Source organism: Callorhinus ursinus, unplaced genomic scaffold, assembly GCF_003265705.2.
Source record: "Callorhinus ursinus isolate GAN/ISIS: 27379988/994484 unplaced genomic scaffold, GSC_fseal_2.0 scaffold1, whole genome shotgun sequence".
NCBI lineage: Eukaryota > Metazoa > Chordata > Mammalia > Carnivora > Otariidae > Callorhinus > Callorhinus ursinus.
This window is the reverse complement of record NW_027397063.1, coordinates 99,465,952-99,482,720: the sequence shown is the minus strand read 5'-3', so window position 1 is coordinate 99,482,720 and position 16,769 is coordinate 99,465,952. Positions and strand designations below refer to the sequence as shown.

The window sequence follows — 16,769 nt, the reverse complement described above, 5'->3', positions numbered from 1 at the left end:
GCAGGACTGATGTTCAGATCCATACTTATTTTAAATATTCACTTACACTACTTGTTCTCATCTTCAGATGATAGATAAGCCAGTTGTAATGAAATTCTGTTTGCTCCACATTAACAGATTTAGGATGAATAGCAACTAGTCCATCAGTTTTTGTGTAAACTTTGACCCTTTAAAAAAGTAAAATGCAGTTTGTTAAAAAAAAAAAAAAAATCTGGGAGATTCCCAACCAATCCCAGAATCTAAAAAAAAAATTCCACAGATGAGGCCAGTTTATTTTTGTAATACAAATTTACAAATCTGTATTTGAGAATAAAACAATTTACCTCAATTTCTAGGAGTCTTTAATTAATATAATTGAGCAGGAAGATGTTTGATAGTTTATTTTATTTTTTTAAAGATTTTATTTATTTATTTGATAGAGAGAGACACAGCGAGCAAGAGAGAACACAAGCAGGGGGAGTGGGAGAGGGAGAAGCAGGCTCTCCGCTGAGCAGGGAGCCTGATGCGGGGCTCGATCCCAGGACCCTGGGATCATGACCTGAGCCCAAGGCAGACGCTTAACGACTGAGCCACCCAGGCGCCCCGATAGTTTATCTTTAAATAGTCAATGGTAACTACCTGTATTAAATGACAGCATAAAAGCTAGTAATCCATTAATCCTTCAGGCTTGTTTTTAAGAGCATCTTTTCTGTAGTTCTAGGAATTCATAAATGCTTCTAACCAAAATCATGAATCACAGTCATGAGTCATTATTCAGAACAAAATCAGGTTTAATAGCATCTCTGGCCTGTATCTTCTAGATGCTAATAGTACTGCCCCAGCTATAACCACCAGAAATGTCTCCAGAAACAGTCAAATAAAATGTCCCTTAGCAGGTCAAGTCATCCCGAAATGACGTCCTAAAACAATGTCTGCACTTGGTCTACTTGAGATCTAGTACTTTGTCATGTTTATAATCATAGGGTATCCAAACTTTTTCATTTAATGTCAGTTAGAATTATTTTGTTACTACACAGTAACTGTTTTATAAGCCTATGAGCTTAAATGCCATTATAATATATTATCAAATAATCTCCCCACTGCTATTGGACATCTGTGTTCTTTACAATATAGCTTTTTAAAAAAGTAGAGAATTACTTCCTTAGGACACAGTGCTCAAATTAATATATTCACTTATGAATCCACTGAGCCACTATTTTAATGTCTTGATAACTGATTCTAATCTAGGGTGCCTTCTAAAAGGATGGTACCAAACTGAGGGTTCTAGAGGGGAGGGGGTGGGGGAATGGATATTAAAATGGGCAGGTGATGGGTATTAAAGAGGGCACGAACTGAATGGAGCACTGGGTGTTATATGCAAACAATGAATCATGGAACACATCAAAAACTAATGATGTAATATATGGTGATTAACATAAAAAAAAATAAAAAAAGGATGGTACCAATTCACATACTACCAGTCATTTGAGACTTTTAGTTTCTGTTTCCTCAGTAGAATGAACTCACTTAGTAGGCAAAAATCATGCCTAACAGTCTGCAATTACTACTGAGAGTGTGTGTGTGTGTGTGTGTGTGTATTTTAAAGTTATATCTTATTTTTCAAAATAGAGAAATCACCATTTTCATCAGAGGTAAATTACAAAATTATGTGTCTTAGAAGAAAAGAAATCCTAAAAAAATCTTCTCTAAGTAATGTCCATCCACTGATTTTTAATAGTTGGCTTACTTTCCTAATATTTACCCTAGTATTATATTTTGCTAACATTTTTTGTGAATAATAGCTGATGCCAGATAATGTGCTGTGAAGGAAAGTGATGCCCGTGTTCAACAGTTTGCCTTCTCTTAAGTGATCAAAAGAAGAATATGAAAAGCTTAAGGCGAGAATCAAGTAATTCATAATAATCTTCAATGCTTACATTTTTCTTTTTTTACCCAAATTTAGTCGGATTTTAGCAACTTTGGGATATAAACCAGCACAGATAACGGCTTTAATTATCTTCTCATTATCTATTGAGGGTAGGAAGATAGAGGAAAAAAAAGTAAAATTACAGATATAACAAACAATGGCAGCAAGCTAATTTTTATACTATTTTCTGCTTTACCTGAATTTATATTAGATTTTGGATCTTTAGGATTTCTACTGCTTACAAATCCAGCTCCAAGAAGATGCTCAGCAAACTGTCCTTTCATGTTATGCAGCATCTAGGGAGCAATGGTAACAAACAGAACTAGAATACCTTTCACAAAGATTTATAGGGGCTATAAAGCATATACTCATCAGTAGCTTTAAGTTTTCCTTGCTTTATAAAACACTGGCAAAAATGTGATGTTTTTAGAGCAGGGGCTGCCAAAACCTGTTTTTGTCAATGAAGTTTTACTGGAACAAAGTCACACTCACTCATCTATTATCTACGGTTACTTTTATACTATAAAGGCAGAAGTGAGAGACCATATGGCCTATAAGCCTAAAATATTTACTGTCTGGTTTTTTTACAGAAAAGGTTTGCCTGCTATACGGAATAACCACTGATGTTTTACGTACTGCTACATTTTGCAAAAAAGATTCACTAATATAATTTTAAGTTATTCTCCACCCCATATTTTGAAAAAAAAATTCAGAAAAGCATAAATAAAATAACCAATATCCATATTTCTACTGCTGAGAATTAACTGCTGTTACATACTGGCACAAAGGCTTAAGGTCTGTTTTTTTGTTTTGTTTTGAAGAAGAATCATAATTTGAATACAAATGATGCATGGCTCATTAAAAAGAACACAAGTAATACAGAAAAGTACAAATGAAGAAACTTCTCTAAAGTCAGTACTGTCAGAAGTAACCATTAACTAAGTAAATAATACTGAAGACACTTATGCATACTGACAGAAGAACTGGACAGAAATGCTATCCTAACAATGGAATAACAGTATAAAAGCTGTTTTAACAGAAGTATTAAAATTAATTTTAGTTCAATTTTTGGGGCTGCTGGGTAATTTTAGTTCAATTTAAAAAAGAAAGTTAAATAGGAATATAAGTTAAATTGATGAATCCTAAATTTTCACAATCACGAGATAATACAAGATCCTTGTAAATTTAAAATAAGAGATTATGAAACATAAAGTTGGTCTTATTTAATTGTACGTCCCTTTTATGAATTGTCTTAACCTTCCTACTTAATTTCTTTTACACTGACTCTCTAGACCACCTCCTGTTTTTTATTTTCATTACTTTATACTGTTCAAGACCATAACCTTTATATTCTGTGTCTATAATTCCAATACTGTTTTGTATTCATTCTATATTTAAATATCAACACACATCACTCACTGATTTAGCATGTACTCTCCATTCCTGAAATTCTTTTTGATTTATCTCTTAATAGGCAGCATTTCACTGTCAGTGAGTTTTCCAAGAACAGTTCATGGGTGTAGTATTTCAAGCGCTTTCTTGAATGCCTGGCCTGTCTTTATAGTTGAATTAATATGCTGACTGGATATAATCTCTTGGATTCAGCCATCTTTTCATACTTGTAGTTCATTTTATTTTTTCTATTTCAGGAAAATGTTCTTACACATATCTCTGAATAGATTACACTTGAATTTCCTACAGAGAGACATCTATTGTCTCTGATGGATCAGTCCTGTCTTCCTGTCTAACAAGCTTTTTACTTACTGCTTTAAATTTTTTTCTTTTGCAGCTGAACCTACAAACTGTGATTATCTAGAGCCTTTCTTCTATGCAATACTTTAAAGGGACTTTCACTTTACTCCTTGTGATTCTTTTGGTCATCATGTCTTCTTAGGTCACCAGTCTTGTCATCCATTCTATTGGTTTATTTTATCTTTGTTTTACTGAATTCAGATTCTTCTTAAACTGTTCCTTACTATGAAGGAGTTGTAAGGTATTTTCTTGTGAAGTATGTTGTGTTCCTTTCTTTTTTCCCTTTGATTGTAACTAACTTTCAGAATTTTCTAACTCTTTATTTTGTTAATGTTTGAGCAGTTTTGATTAGATTTGCTAGACACTCTAGATTCTTGATTCTTTTACCCCCTTGTAGATCTGTTAAATGTCCAGTACCAGGGCTCATGCCACAGAGCTGGAATGTACATGAATAATGCAAAGTGAGGAATTCCTATTCTTACACTTTTCCAATTCAGTGTAGTCTTAAGTCTGATGTGTATCTGTCCTATTTATTATCTTCTGTTTCACAAATGCCTCCTAGCCAGTGTTTTCTCATGACACTAAACAGTTAAAGATAACCTACCCAAAAGTTAAGGTACAGATATTTAATATGTTAAAATGTAAGATACTATTTGGTATTTTAAAATAGATCCTAGAAATATTAATGAAAATTTTCAGGCTGAGTCACCAAAACAGCAACTAGAGGGTAGGGGCAATTATACAAAATGATTACTTTGTACTATCATTTAACTTCATATGGCAAACTCACACAATTAACATTTTGCTACAGATCGAACTACACAAAATGGGTACACATATAACGCTAACATATTTGGGAATCACTTCAAAACATTCACCATTACCTGCAATGTGTTTGAAGACAAAAAATATTCCCAGCAATAGTCTTTTTCATATCTGAAACCACGTCGCCTAGCTTCTTCCCAGCCCTATGGGGCAAAGAAATAAAGAAAACTATATTGTTCCTCAAAGCAAAGATGCTTACTGGTTTGTCTTTATTTTGGTAGTAATTTAATCTTTTGGTATTTCATTTTCTTTGTAAAAAAAATTCAATGAATTTTGAAATTTATAAACTAAACAAAAACAAAACCCCAACTCCCCATGATTCTAGTTGTGAAGTGATAGTTATCAGTGAATTTCCAGACCCTTCTTCATATAAATAAGTTCTATAGTAATATACTGTGTATTTTATACAAAATGTCAACATGGTATATAAAACAAAAAGAACACTCTGTCGGACAAATTCCAATGCTATTGTATATTTTTAACTTAATAAATATATATATTTTTTTAAATAGAGAAGGGAAGATGGGAAAAAGGAAAGTTATTACTAGATGAACTCAAAGTAAAAAAATATTAACTTTTGCACAATAGGTAGTACAAAACTGGATCTAGAACTATAGTAAAAAGATGTTATCTCTAAAAACCAAATTACATCTAAATTTTGCAAAGATGGGTGATAAATGTTTTCCTCAAATAAGCATGACTTTTGGAAGGAGAAATGATCTCTCTAAATAATGTATATGATTATGATACTCTATCAAAATGTTATAGTTTATATAGTTTATAACTACAGTTATAGTTTATTAAATAGAATGAGACCATCTTTCATGAAAGTCAATAACACAAAGATACAAATGAATAATATCAGATTCCTGAGATCAACTGTTCACTTGTTCTGTTATCAAAACAGACTTTTTTTCCCAAAAGGGTAAATGTTCATGAACTACCAGAAACTGAAAAATCATGTACAATTTTTTTGAATGTTCACCTAATTTTAAATACTTAGTAATTTAATCCTGATACTTATAATAAAACAGATTTTAAAAAGTGAGTATGTTCCTCTTCTATTATCAGCTTTTTAACCGAATGAACTATCACAATCTAGGACAAGTCATTTTTTACCTCAAATGCATTTACAACTGTCAGGTGATCACTTTTAGTGTCTTTTGCCAATTCTTTTCTTCTTGCATCTGCAATCTTTTCTTTGCCCTTCAGAAAGGAGGGGGAAAAATAGATGAAGGCAACTGAAATTGCCTTGATGGTAAACACAGAAAGGCATGCTAATAAAAAGCTAATGAAAAATGATCTAAGCAACAACTATTCTGTGTATATAAAAATGCCCGGCCTTTTATTTGTAACTTTCTTACCAGTGGAATGACAAAGGGATCTTTGAAGCTGAGACTAGCAGCAATGGTGAGTACTGGATCTAAACAACAGAACAGAGCTCCGAAAAGAATCATTTTCCCAATGTGTGGCTCAACTGGTAATCGTGCTAAATGGACTCCAAGGGGTGTCAATTCTTCTTGTTTATCCAAAGCATTCTGTAAAGCAAAGATTTATGTTTAAATAGACATCGTAAAGCATCACATTCAAAGCTATTTCAGTTTCCTTTAAAATAAATAAATAGAATCCTCACTCTCTTAGGCCCAAATGCCCTAATATTGTTCAATATTGTTTTATTCATCAAAACATAAGTTCTGAGGTCAGCAAAGGTTAGAAACTCAGATAAAAAAAAATCCACAACCCACTTTACTCCAAATGTTAGGAGAGAAATAAGAGAAATACCACATTAGCAAACCTTTAATCAAATAAAGAAAATCACCCACTAGACTTGTGGGAAAAAATAAAAAAAGACAAGTATTATATATTTGGAATATATAACGCAGAGCCTTGATTCTAGTTGTTTAAGAGACATCAGATAGGTAGGCAAGAAATAATGGGCATATCTAGAACACTGAAAAATGGGGGTAGACTACTGCTCTGATTACCTAGGTAATTTGGTCCCATCATCCTACTGAGCATAACTAGAAAAGCTGCTTGAATACACTGAAGAGTTAAAAAAAGGAGTACAAGAATTATAAATCTAGAATTTGGGGGGAAAAAGAAGTCCAGGGAAGTGAGCCCAGCATTGGGGCTTCTTTTCCTGGCAGAAGCAACAGAAATCCTCTCTGGCGAAAGTTATCACCATCCCAGGCTTCAAATTTGTATCTACAAACAATTCTGTAAATACAATATCCAGTATACAATTAAAATAAGTATACAAGATATCAACAAAAAATAAAAAAATAAGAACTAGGTATCCCATTAGACACAGACTTCTACTAAACATTTATGGCAGAAATAACCTTAATCTTACAAAATCGCCTTCAGAGAATAGAAAAACGAAAAATATATAATGCTCCCAACTTGTTTTTTTGTAGCTGGCATCATCTTGGTACCAAATGTGACAGGGACATTTGGAGAAAGGAACACTACTGAATAATCTTATGCATGAGAAACCAAAGCAAAATAATGGCAAACTGAATCCCAGCAAGTCAGATTTGTTTGAGGAATGAAAGTTGGTTTAACATTTGAAAAATTAATGTAACCCAATACATTACAAATTAAGCAAGAAAAAAATCATATCATAATCTTATCAGAGGCAGAAGAGGGATTTGACAAAATCAACTACCCATGCATGATAAAAATTAAGAAAAGAAACTTCCTTATTTTGATAGTTTCCACAAAAAAAATCTTCAATAAACATGCTCAACAAACTGTTGACAGCTTTCCCTTTAAGAACAGGAACATTGGGCACCTGGGTGGCTCAGTTGGTTAAGCGACTGCCTTCGGCTCAGGTCATGATCCTGGAGTCCCGGGATCGAGTCCCACATCGGGCTCCCTGCTCAGCAGGGAGTCTGCTTCTCCCTGAGACCCTCTTCCCTCTCGTGCTCTCTATCTCTCATTCTCTCTCTCTCAAATAAATAAATAAAATCTTAAAAAAAAAAAAATAAGAACAGGAACATAAGAATGTACACTATCATCCTACTTCTGCTCAACATTGTACTAAGGGTCCTAGATAATTGCAAAAGGATATATAAAACTGTATTTATGGGGCACCTGGGTGGCTCAGTCAGTTAAGCATCCAACTGTTGATCTCAGCTCAGGTCTTAATCTCAGGCTCATGAGTTTGATCCCTGCATTGGGCTCCACCTTGGGAATGGAGCATACTTAAAAACAAACTACTTACAGACATAACTGTGTATGCAGAAAAAAATCTACATATAATTATAATAAGTGGGTTTTAGTGACTGAATACAAGATCAACATTCAAAAACAAATTTCAGGGGCTCCTGGGTGGCTCAGTTGGTTAAGTGCCCGAATCTTGATTTCAGCCTAGGTCATGATCTCAGTCAGGGTTGTGAGATCAAGCCCCACGTTGGGCTCTGCTTGAGATTCTCTCTCCCTCTCCTTCTGCCCTTCCCTCTACGTGTGCATGTGCACACTCTTACTCTCAAATAAATAAATTTAAAAACAAAACAAAAACCAGTTTCATTTCTGTGTATCAGAGTCATAAGAAAATGAAAAATCTGTTATGGTAGAATCCAAAAATACCACTGAGAAATGAATCTTTAAAAACCTCTCATAAAACCCTTACACAGAAATACCAAAATACCCAGAGAGATTAAATACCTTAACAAATGGGATAAATCGTGTTTCTGTTTGGTAAGACTCAATACTTTTAATTAAGGCAGCATGGAATTGGTTCAACAAAGACATACAAGAGCACTAAAGCAGAACAGAGTCTACAAATCCAGACACTAGATCTAGGACAAAAGCTGTAGAACAAAGAGGAAAGGATGAACTTTTCCATAAATAGCATTTAGTCAAGTGATCTACGTATGTAAAAACTTGGAGTCCTACCTGACCAAACACACACATACAAATCAATTGCAGATGGATTAAATATCTAAATGTGAAAGACTAAACAATAAAGTTAAATATATCTTCATGGCTCTGGGGTAAGGATTTACTAACATAAGAAAATATATGTGACTACATTAAAATTAGAAATTTATCAAAGCACTTTTAAAAAGTAAAAATACAGACACATGCAATACACAGCTGTCAAAGGCTCAGATCAAGAGTACACAAGAAGCATAAAATGAACTCCTTACAACCTAACAGAAAAACAGGCATCAATAGTTTATAAAAGAGGCTATCCAAATGGGCAATAAACCTATGAAAAGCTGTTGGCAAATTCATTATGATAATGCAAATTAGAACTACCACAAATTAGAACTACTGCAAACCTACCAGCATCCTCAGAATAAAAGATTCCCAAGGGCTGGTGCAGCTTCAGAGCAATGAGGACTCTAACCTACCACTGGCACTGGCAGAATTTAAAGTGGTTCGACAACTTTGGAACACTGTTAGTTATCTACCAAAGTTGATATATATATTTATATATATATAAATACACACCTTGAGAGTCAGTGAATTCACTCCTAAGTATATGCCCATGAAAATATATAAATATGTGCACCAAGAAAGTGAATACTGAAGATTACACATACCAGCATTATATGCAATAGCCTCAAACTGGAAATAAGCAAAATGTCTTTCAGTAGTCATATAATAAAATATGGTAAAGAACTGAAATTCAATAAATTTCAGCTAAAAGCAATTATGCAGATGAATTTCACAATATTAAGTAAAAGAATCCAGAACCCTGTTCCCTACTTCAAAAACATCCCTTATATCCTGTGAGTTCATGTAAAGTTCATGAAATAGACCATATTAAACTAAGTTCTTTATAGAAATGACACTTATATGGTAAAGCCATCAAGAAAAACATGCAAGATATTACCATTAAGGTCATGATAGAGGTTATTTTTGGGACTGAGGGACAGTGGAGTGATTGGGAAAGGGTAGGATGGGGACCTTTTAGGATATTGGGAATGTTCTTACTTCTTTAAAATGTAGGCTTCACACCAGCAGAAGGAAAGAAATAAAGATTAGAACAGAAATAAACAAAACAGAAACTAAAAAAACCCAGTAGAACAGATCAATGAAACCAGGAGCTGGTTCTTTGAAAAAATTAATAAAACTGATAAACTTCTAGCCAGGCTTATCAAAAAGAAAAAAGGCCCAAATAAATAAAGTCACAAATGAGAGAAGAGAAATAACAACCGCTATTACAGAAATACAAACTATTGCAAGAGGATATTATGAAAAACTGCATGTCAACAGATTGGACAACCAGGAAAAAATGGATAAATTCCTAGAAATATATAAATTTACCAAAACTGAAACAGAAAACTCTAACAGACCAATAATCAGCAAAGTAACTGAATCAGTAATAAGAAATCTCTCAACAAACCAAAGTCCAGGACCAGAAGGTTACACAGGTGAATTCTACCAAACATTTAAAAAAAAGTTAATACCTATTCTCAAACTACTCCAAAAAACAGAAAAGGAAAAATACCAAATTCATTCTATGAAACCAGCATTACACTGATATCAAAGCCAGATAAAGACTCCACTAAAAAAGAGAACTATAAGGACAATATCCCTGATGAACATGGATGCAAAAAGTCTCAATAAAATACTAGCAAACCAAATTCAACAATACTTTCAAAGAATCATTCACCACGATCAAGTAGGATTTACTCCTGGGTTGCCAAGGTGGTTCAATATTTGCAAATCAATCAACATGATACACCACATTAATAAAAGAATTTTAAAACCATATGATCATTTCAACAGATGCAGAAAAAAAAACTTGACAAAATACAACATCATGATAAAAATCCTCAACAAAGTAGGGTTAAGAGAGAACATACCTCAACATAATAAACGCCATATACGAAAATCTCACAGCTAATATCCTAAAAGGGGAAAACAGAACTTTTCCTCTACCTTCAAAACAAATCAGGAATGTCCCCTTTCACCACTGTTACTCAACATAGTACTGGAATTCCTAGCCTCAGCAATCAAACAACAAAAAATAAAAGGCATCCAAATCGACAAGGAATAAGTCAAACTTTCATTATTCTCAGATGACATGATACTCTTTATAGAAAACCCAAAAGATTCCACCAAAAAACTGCTAGAACTGATAAATGAATTCAGTAAGGTTGCAGGATACAAAATCAACATACAGAAATCTGTTGCATTTCTATACACCAATAATGAAGCAGCAGAAAGAGAAATTAAGGAATCGATTCCATTTACAACTCCACCAAAAATAAGATTACCTAGGAATAAACCTAACCAAAGAGTTGTGAAAGATCTGTACTCGGAAAACTATGAAACACTGATGAAAGAAATTGAAGAGGACACAAAGAAATGAAAAAACATTCCATTCTCATGGATTAGGAGAACAAATATCGTTAAAATATTTATATACCCAAAGCAATCTACACATTTAATGCAATACCTATCAAAATACCACCAGCATTTTTTAAGAGCTAGAACAATTCTAAAATTTGTAGGGAACCACAAAAGACCCAAAGCAATCTTGAAAAAGAAAAGCAAAGCTGGAGGCATCAAAATTCCAGACTTCAAGCTATGAAACAAAAGCTGTGGTGATCAAGACAGTATGATACTGGCATAAAAATAGACACACTGATCAAGGGAACAGAATAGAAAATCCAGAAATGAACCCACAACTATATGGTCAACTGATCTTTGACAAAGCAGGAAAGAATATCCAATGGGAAAAAGTCTTCAACAAACTGTGTTGGGAAAACTGGACAGCAACATGCAAAAGAATGAAACTAGACCACTTTCTTACCCCATACACAAAAATAAATTCAAAATGGATTAAAGACCTAAATGTGAGACAGGAAACCTTAAAAATCCCAGGTGAGAACACAGGTAGTAACTCCTTGGACAACAGCTGTAGCAATTTCTTACTAAATATGTCTCTTGAGACAAAGGAAACAAAAGCAAAAATAAACTATTGGGACTTCATCAAAATAAAAAGCTTCTACACAGCTAAGAAAACAATCAACAAAACTAAAAGGCAACCTTTTGGAGTGGGAGAAGATATTGGCAAATTACATATCTGATAAAGGGTTAGTATCCAAAATACGTAAATAACATAAAACTCAACACGCCCCCAAAAATAATTAAAAAATGGGCAGAACACATGAATAGACATTTTTTTCCAAGAAGACATACAGACACATGCAAAGATGCTCAACATCACTCATCATCAGGCAAATACAAATCAAAACTACAATGACCTATCACCTCATACCTGTCAGAATGGCTAAAATCAACAATAAAAGAAACAAAAGGTGTTGGTGAGCATGTGGAGAAAGGGGAACCCTCAATGCACTGTTGGTGGGAATGCAAAATGGTGCAGCCACTCTGGAAACCAGTATGGAGGTGCCTCAAGAAGTTAAAAATAGACCTACCCTACGATCCAGCCACTGCACTACTATGTATTTACCCCAAAATACAAAAATACGAATTCAAAGGGATACATGGACTGCCCTCCAATGTTTATAGCACTATCTACAATAGCCAAAATACAAAAGCAGCCCAAGTGTCCACTGACTGATGAATGGATAAAGAAGATATGGTATATATATCGAATGGAATATTACTCGGCCATAAAAAAAGAACAAAATCTTGCCATTTGCAACAACATGGATGGAGCTAGAGTATTATGCTAAGTGAAATAAGTCAGAGAAACACATGTACCATAGGATTTCACTTATATGGGGAATTTAAGAAACAGACCAAAGAACGTACAGAAGAAAAGAGAAAGGCAAACCAAGAAACAAACTCTTAACTATAGAGAACAGATGGTTACCAGAGGGGAGGTGGGTGGGGGGATGGGTTAAACAGGTGAATGGGATTAGAGTGCACTTGTGATGAGCACCGGGTGTTGTATGGAAGTGCTGAATCACTATACTGTACACCTGAAGCTAATATTACACTGTATATTAACGAACTGGAATTTAACTACAAACTTAAAAACAAAAACAAAATGCAGGCTTCAGACCCTACTGTTGGCAAGGATTTGCTGGCCTCTATATGAGATTCTGTTGCCTGCAGATGGCTAAGACTGGCTCTTCAATCCAGCTCAGAGAGAGGAAGTCATCTACTCAGGCTTCAGAGTCCAGCTATCCTCTGGTTGTCCATCTCTACCATAAATAGTTAAGTTGATTCTCTGATTGCCACCTAGCTCTATTCTATTAGATAAAAAAGCAGCAAAGCCCTATTAGGTAAAAGCCTGGAGGGGAAGACAGTGGTAAAACTGCACTCACAACCTCACTAAATCTAATACATATTCCAACAAGATAATTTACAATGCTTTTTTATTTAAACAACTTTATTACGTCAAAAGCTACTACAATGTTCTGATATGGCCCAAATTCTCAAAATTAACTGTGGATGGCTTAAATAAAACTGAAATATGTAAAGTACATCTTCAGCAACCTCTAACACAGTACTAATCAACAGAACTTGTAGCAATGACTGAAATGTTCTATTTCTGTGTAGTCCAATGTGATACCCACCAGCCACATGTGCTTACTGAGCATCTGAAATGCACAAGTGTGACTAGAGATACTGAATTTGTAATTTACTTCAAAATTTAAATTGTCACATGTGGCTAGTGGCTACCTTACTGAACAGCACAGCTTGAACCACTCTCTACTCTGAGCATTACCTCACAGTGGCCTTCTCCTCACTCTGGGCGCTAACTCACAGCCAGTCCTGTGACTCTTCTCAACACAGTCTTGTGCAGGGATGGCTACCAACTCTAACTTGCCTAGGACACTGAAACTAGTTTCTCAAAACACCGACTTCATAAAAAGAAACTAAAAACAAACCAAAAAAACTCTAAGAATAAAACGACAGGCAGGGGAATATAAGGCACCTGTTCATGTTCTTTCAAAAATACAAGAGTTGCCTTTGTAAGATGTCCATACTGTCATTAAGTTACTTGAATTTGACAAAAGCTCTAAAAACATTAATCAGAAAAGTCAATAAACCAACCAAATTCATTTGAAGAATACAAATGAAGACAAAGACCAGTAAGTTGAAAGATATCAAAATTTTATGTAATTTTAAAACAAGCCTATAATGAAAAAAATTATGTGGAAAGAGCCCAGAATGATAAAACTATCACAAAGTTATCATTTTATATCTAATTCACATTTCATACACTGAGCTGAACAGCCAAAGAGTAAATCAAATTTGGCACTATGTATTCATTGGTCTACCTTGCAGTAACGAGAGTAAATTTTTTAATCAGGTGGCTTATGTGCACTAACATTATAAATCTACAATTTAAAAAAAATAAAATTTACCAGTTCCATCAGGTGTTTTATGGAGAGTGACACTGCTTCATCTGATGGTGGATCCATTAACCTACTCAGAAAATAAGCAATTCCACCTAGCCTTAAAATCTGGGGGAAGACAAATATAATTAAACATACATATACTGTCATTAACAGTTTAGTCCTGCCTGTCAATCACTTGAATAAAGCATCAAACCCATACATTATTTTCAAGTTACTACTTTCTCTCACTCACCAACTCTATATTGATGGGAAAAGTAGCTGGTTAAAATCTCAACAATTAAGGTGATTACCAATTATCTTCAAAATAAGGTTAACTGTATCAAAATATATAGGTGGTGAAAACTGGTGAGTAGTTTATCATGAAGGATAACACCTTATGATGTCATAACGTACATATAGCTAACATTTACTGAACACTTACTATTTGCCAGGCACTGTTCTTAGAATTTTATAAAAGCTTAATTTAAATGACTTGCCAACTAACAGAACTAGCTTGTTAGGGGAGGAGCTGGGATTCAAACATAGGCAGTATGGTTCTAGAGCGTACATGATAAAAATGTGGTTAGTAAACATCTGAAGAAGTTTAAAAACAGTTTACTAACACAAAAAAGACAAATGCATGGTAATAATTCTTCCTCACAGATTAATACACTACTTTCTTCTATACTAATGTTGAAAATTACAACCCTACCCTCCATTTACTTCCTTAATTCTCCCACCTAATTTACCTTTATCTGTAAACAAAGTTCTTCCAAAGGAGTTCTTAAAATTTCTGGCAGTTGATAGTCATCCAGAAGGCTTGCTCTAAGACCATTATACAGATGATAGCAATGACCTGGTTGAACTCTTTAAAAATAAATAAATAAATAAGAGCATTACTAATGACTTTTTAGCACTCCAGAGAAAATAGGAAGCTCCAGGGCAAGTAACCAATATCTATTTCATGTAGGCTACACCATCACTAACTTATTTCATTTTTATGAACGCCCCTACTGATGACCCTGTAATATAGTTTGCCCTGGCCTTCAAAATAATTATTGATCAGGCTTTGCTAAAGGAATCTACATCTATAGACCCTACAAGGAACTATTTTCCATTTGAATTAAAACACTGTAATTCTATAGTTAACTTCTACCAAGCTAGCTGGAAATGAAAAATTAGATGAAATATAAATATATATAAATATAATACTTCGTTTACTTTATTTCTATAATTGTTTTAAGGATCAAACCTAAGGGTAGTATGTTTACTATTCATATATAGAAGTGTACCAAATGGTGAATACTTCTTGAATCAGTATCCAGTGGTGGTAAGCCTGAATGAGAAACCTTAGTCTTGGTGGATCCTGAAATCAAGTTATCCCCCAATAGCTGGTAAGAAGAGTACAATTCTTAGAATAAGTCATGACTCTGCACTAACAGCACCAACTGTATAATCTAATAAACTGTCTCCAAGTTATAATGGGATGATCTGCAAAGATTACAGCAAGTGAGTCAGAGCTTTACTACGTACAAATGTAAAACAAAGCACTGATAAAATTATAAAGTTTTCTTTCAATTCTCCTTTCCTTAAGTCAATAGCTGAAGAATGATGGAAACCTTTTTGTTCCACCTGTAAGAGGCAAAAGAAAAACTCTTCTACAATTCCAGACATGATTCTACCACTCATGAGTAAGGGTGTAAAAATACTGTGAAGTATGCATTAAGATGAACAATAAGTGCAATTATTTGTGTTAAAGGCAAATCATTTTTCCTACCATTAAAAGAGATGCTTTTATTTCTTATGCTACCACCACATCAATGAGGTAAAGGTATGTTACTTGGGTTTTCACTGGCAACTAATAGTGAAAAACCAGTATAGCTGTAAAGTACAGGATTAGGAGCCCAGACTGGAGCCAGACTGTCTGGGTTCAAATCTTGAATCTGCTCCTTACACAGCTGTGTGACTTTTAATTTCTTTACACCTTAATTTCCATACCCTTAAAATGGGGCCAATACCCTACCTCATTGCATTTGTAGTGAGGATTAAGCAAGTTAATACATACAAAGTGTTAAGGAGATAACATGACATTCAAATATTATTACTAGTTATCATGATTATTAGTAATATGTGCTTTTAAAAAAAGAACAGAAACAATATTATACATAACAGAATAAGAATAAAGAATATTAATTTTAATTAACTATATTAAAGAAATTAAAAGTAGAAAAAATCATGAAATAGAAAACTGGGCAGGTATTTTTCCAAAGAAACTATGATTAAAACAGCTTTCAGACAAAGATTCCTCTTACCTTCCAGCTCGACCTTTCCTTTGTTTGGCATTAGCTTTACTAACCCACTCGGCAGACATTGTACTGATGTTATTCTGTGTGTCAAAGTGTGTTTCTTTTATTTTTCCTCCATCTATCACATAAACTACATCATCTATGGTAATGCTGTTTGGAAAATAGACATATGAAATATTAAAGCACATAAAACGTCTAACAGGGCCTACAGATAGGGATTTTAAAGAATTTTTTATTGACCAAACTGCACCATTATTCCCACATTTACCAACACTGCAGGCATCGAGCACCTACAGCATCAGGAGCTGCAGTGGCAGCCAATTCTACAGACCACATGAAGAATTTATTTGCCCACAGTCAAACTTCACAGCTTATTTAAGTACTTTTTGTACCCAGCTCTGTGGGTCCCAGTGACATGGTTTAATATCAGCTTCCACAGAAAAATCTGTTTCAATGACTGTATAGACAAATTAATACCTCCAAGGGAATACAAGAAATTTTAAAGGCTATTCACAACTGATTATCAAACAACACGACCCCCAACCAGAAAAAGGCAAAACCAAAGCTGACCTCACTCCCACGCTTCTTAAGGCTTTAAAAAAAAGACACTAAAAAGGCTGTTTGTAAAGAGGGCTGAACCATTAAAGGATTAAAAAACAAAACCAAAAACCTATGCTCAATGCATGACTAAATTAAAAT

At 34.1% G+C, this 16,769-nt stretch overlaps 1 protein-coding gene across 2 annotated transcripts in view; it reads right to left on the bottom strand.

Annotated features, from left to right (window-relative positions):
- The window catches only part of DHX36 (DEAH-box helicase 36), a 49,237-nt gene that overhangs the window by 4,933 nt on the left and 27,535 nt on the right, over positions 1–16,769 (bottom strand). Inside the window, exons 15-23 of one of the 2 annotated variants that reach the window (XM_025880105.2) lie at positions 16,077–16,220; positions 14,514–14,631; positions 13,792–13,890; positions 5,848–6,021; positions 5,603–5,689; positions 4,543–4,626; positions 2,103–2,202; positions 1,917–2,007; positions 47–167 (exon numbers count right to left, since the gene is read on the bottom strand). In XM_025880105.2, coding sequence (XP_025735890.2) covers positions 47–167; positions 1,917–2,007; positions 2,103–2,202; positions 4,543–4,626; positions 5,603–5,689; positions 5,848–6,021; positions 13,792–13,890; positions 14,514–14,631; positions 16,077–16,220 — 1,018 coding nt within the window. The remainder of the gene's footprint in view (positions 1–46; positions 168–1,916; positions 2,008–2,102; positions 2,203–4,542; positions 4,627–5,602; positions 5,690–5,847; positions 6,022–13,791; positions 13,891–14,513; positions 14,632–16,076; positions 16,221–16,769) is intronic. The other variant, XM_025880110.2, reaches the window with a different exon arrangement.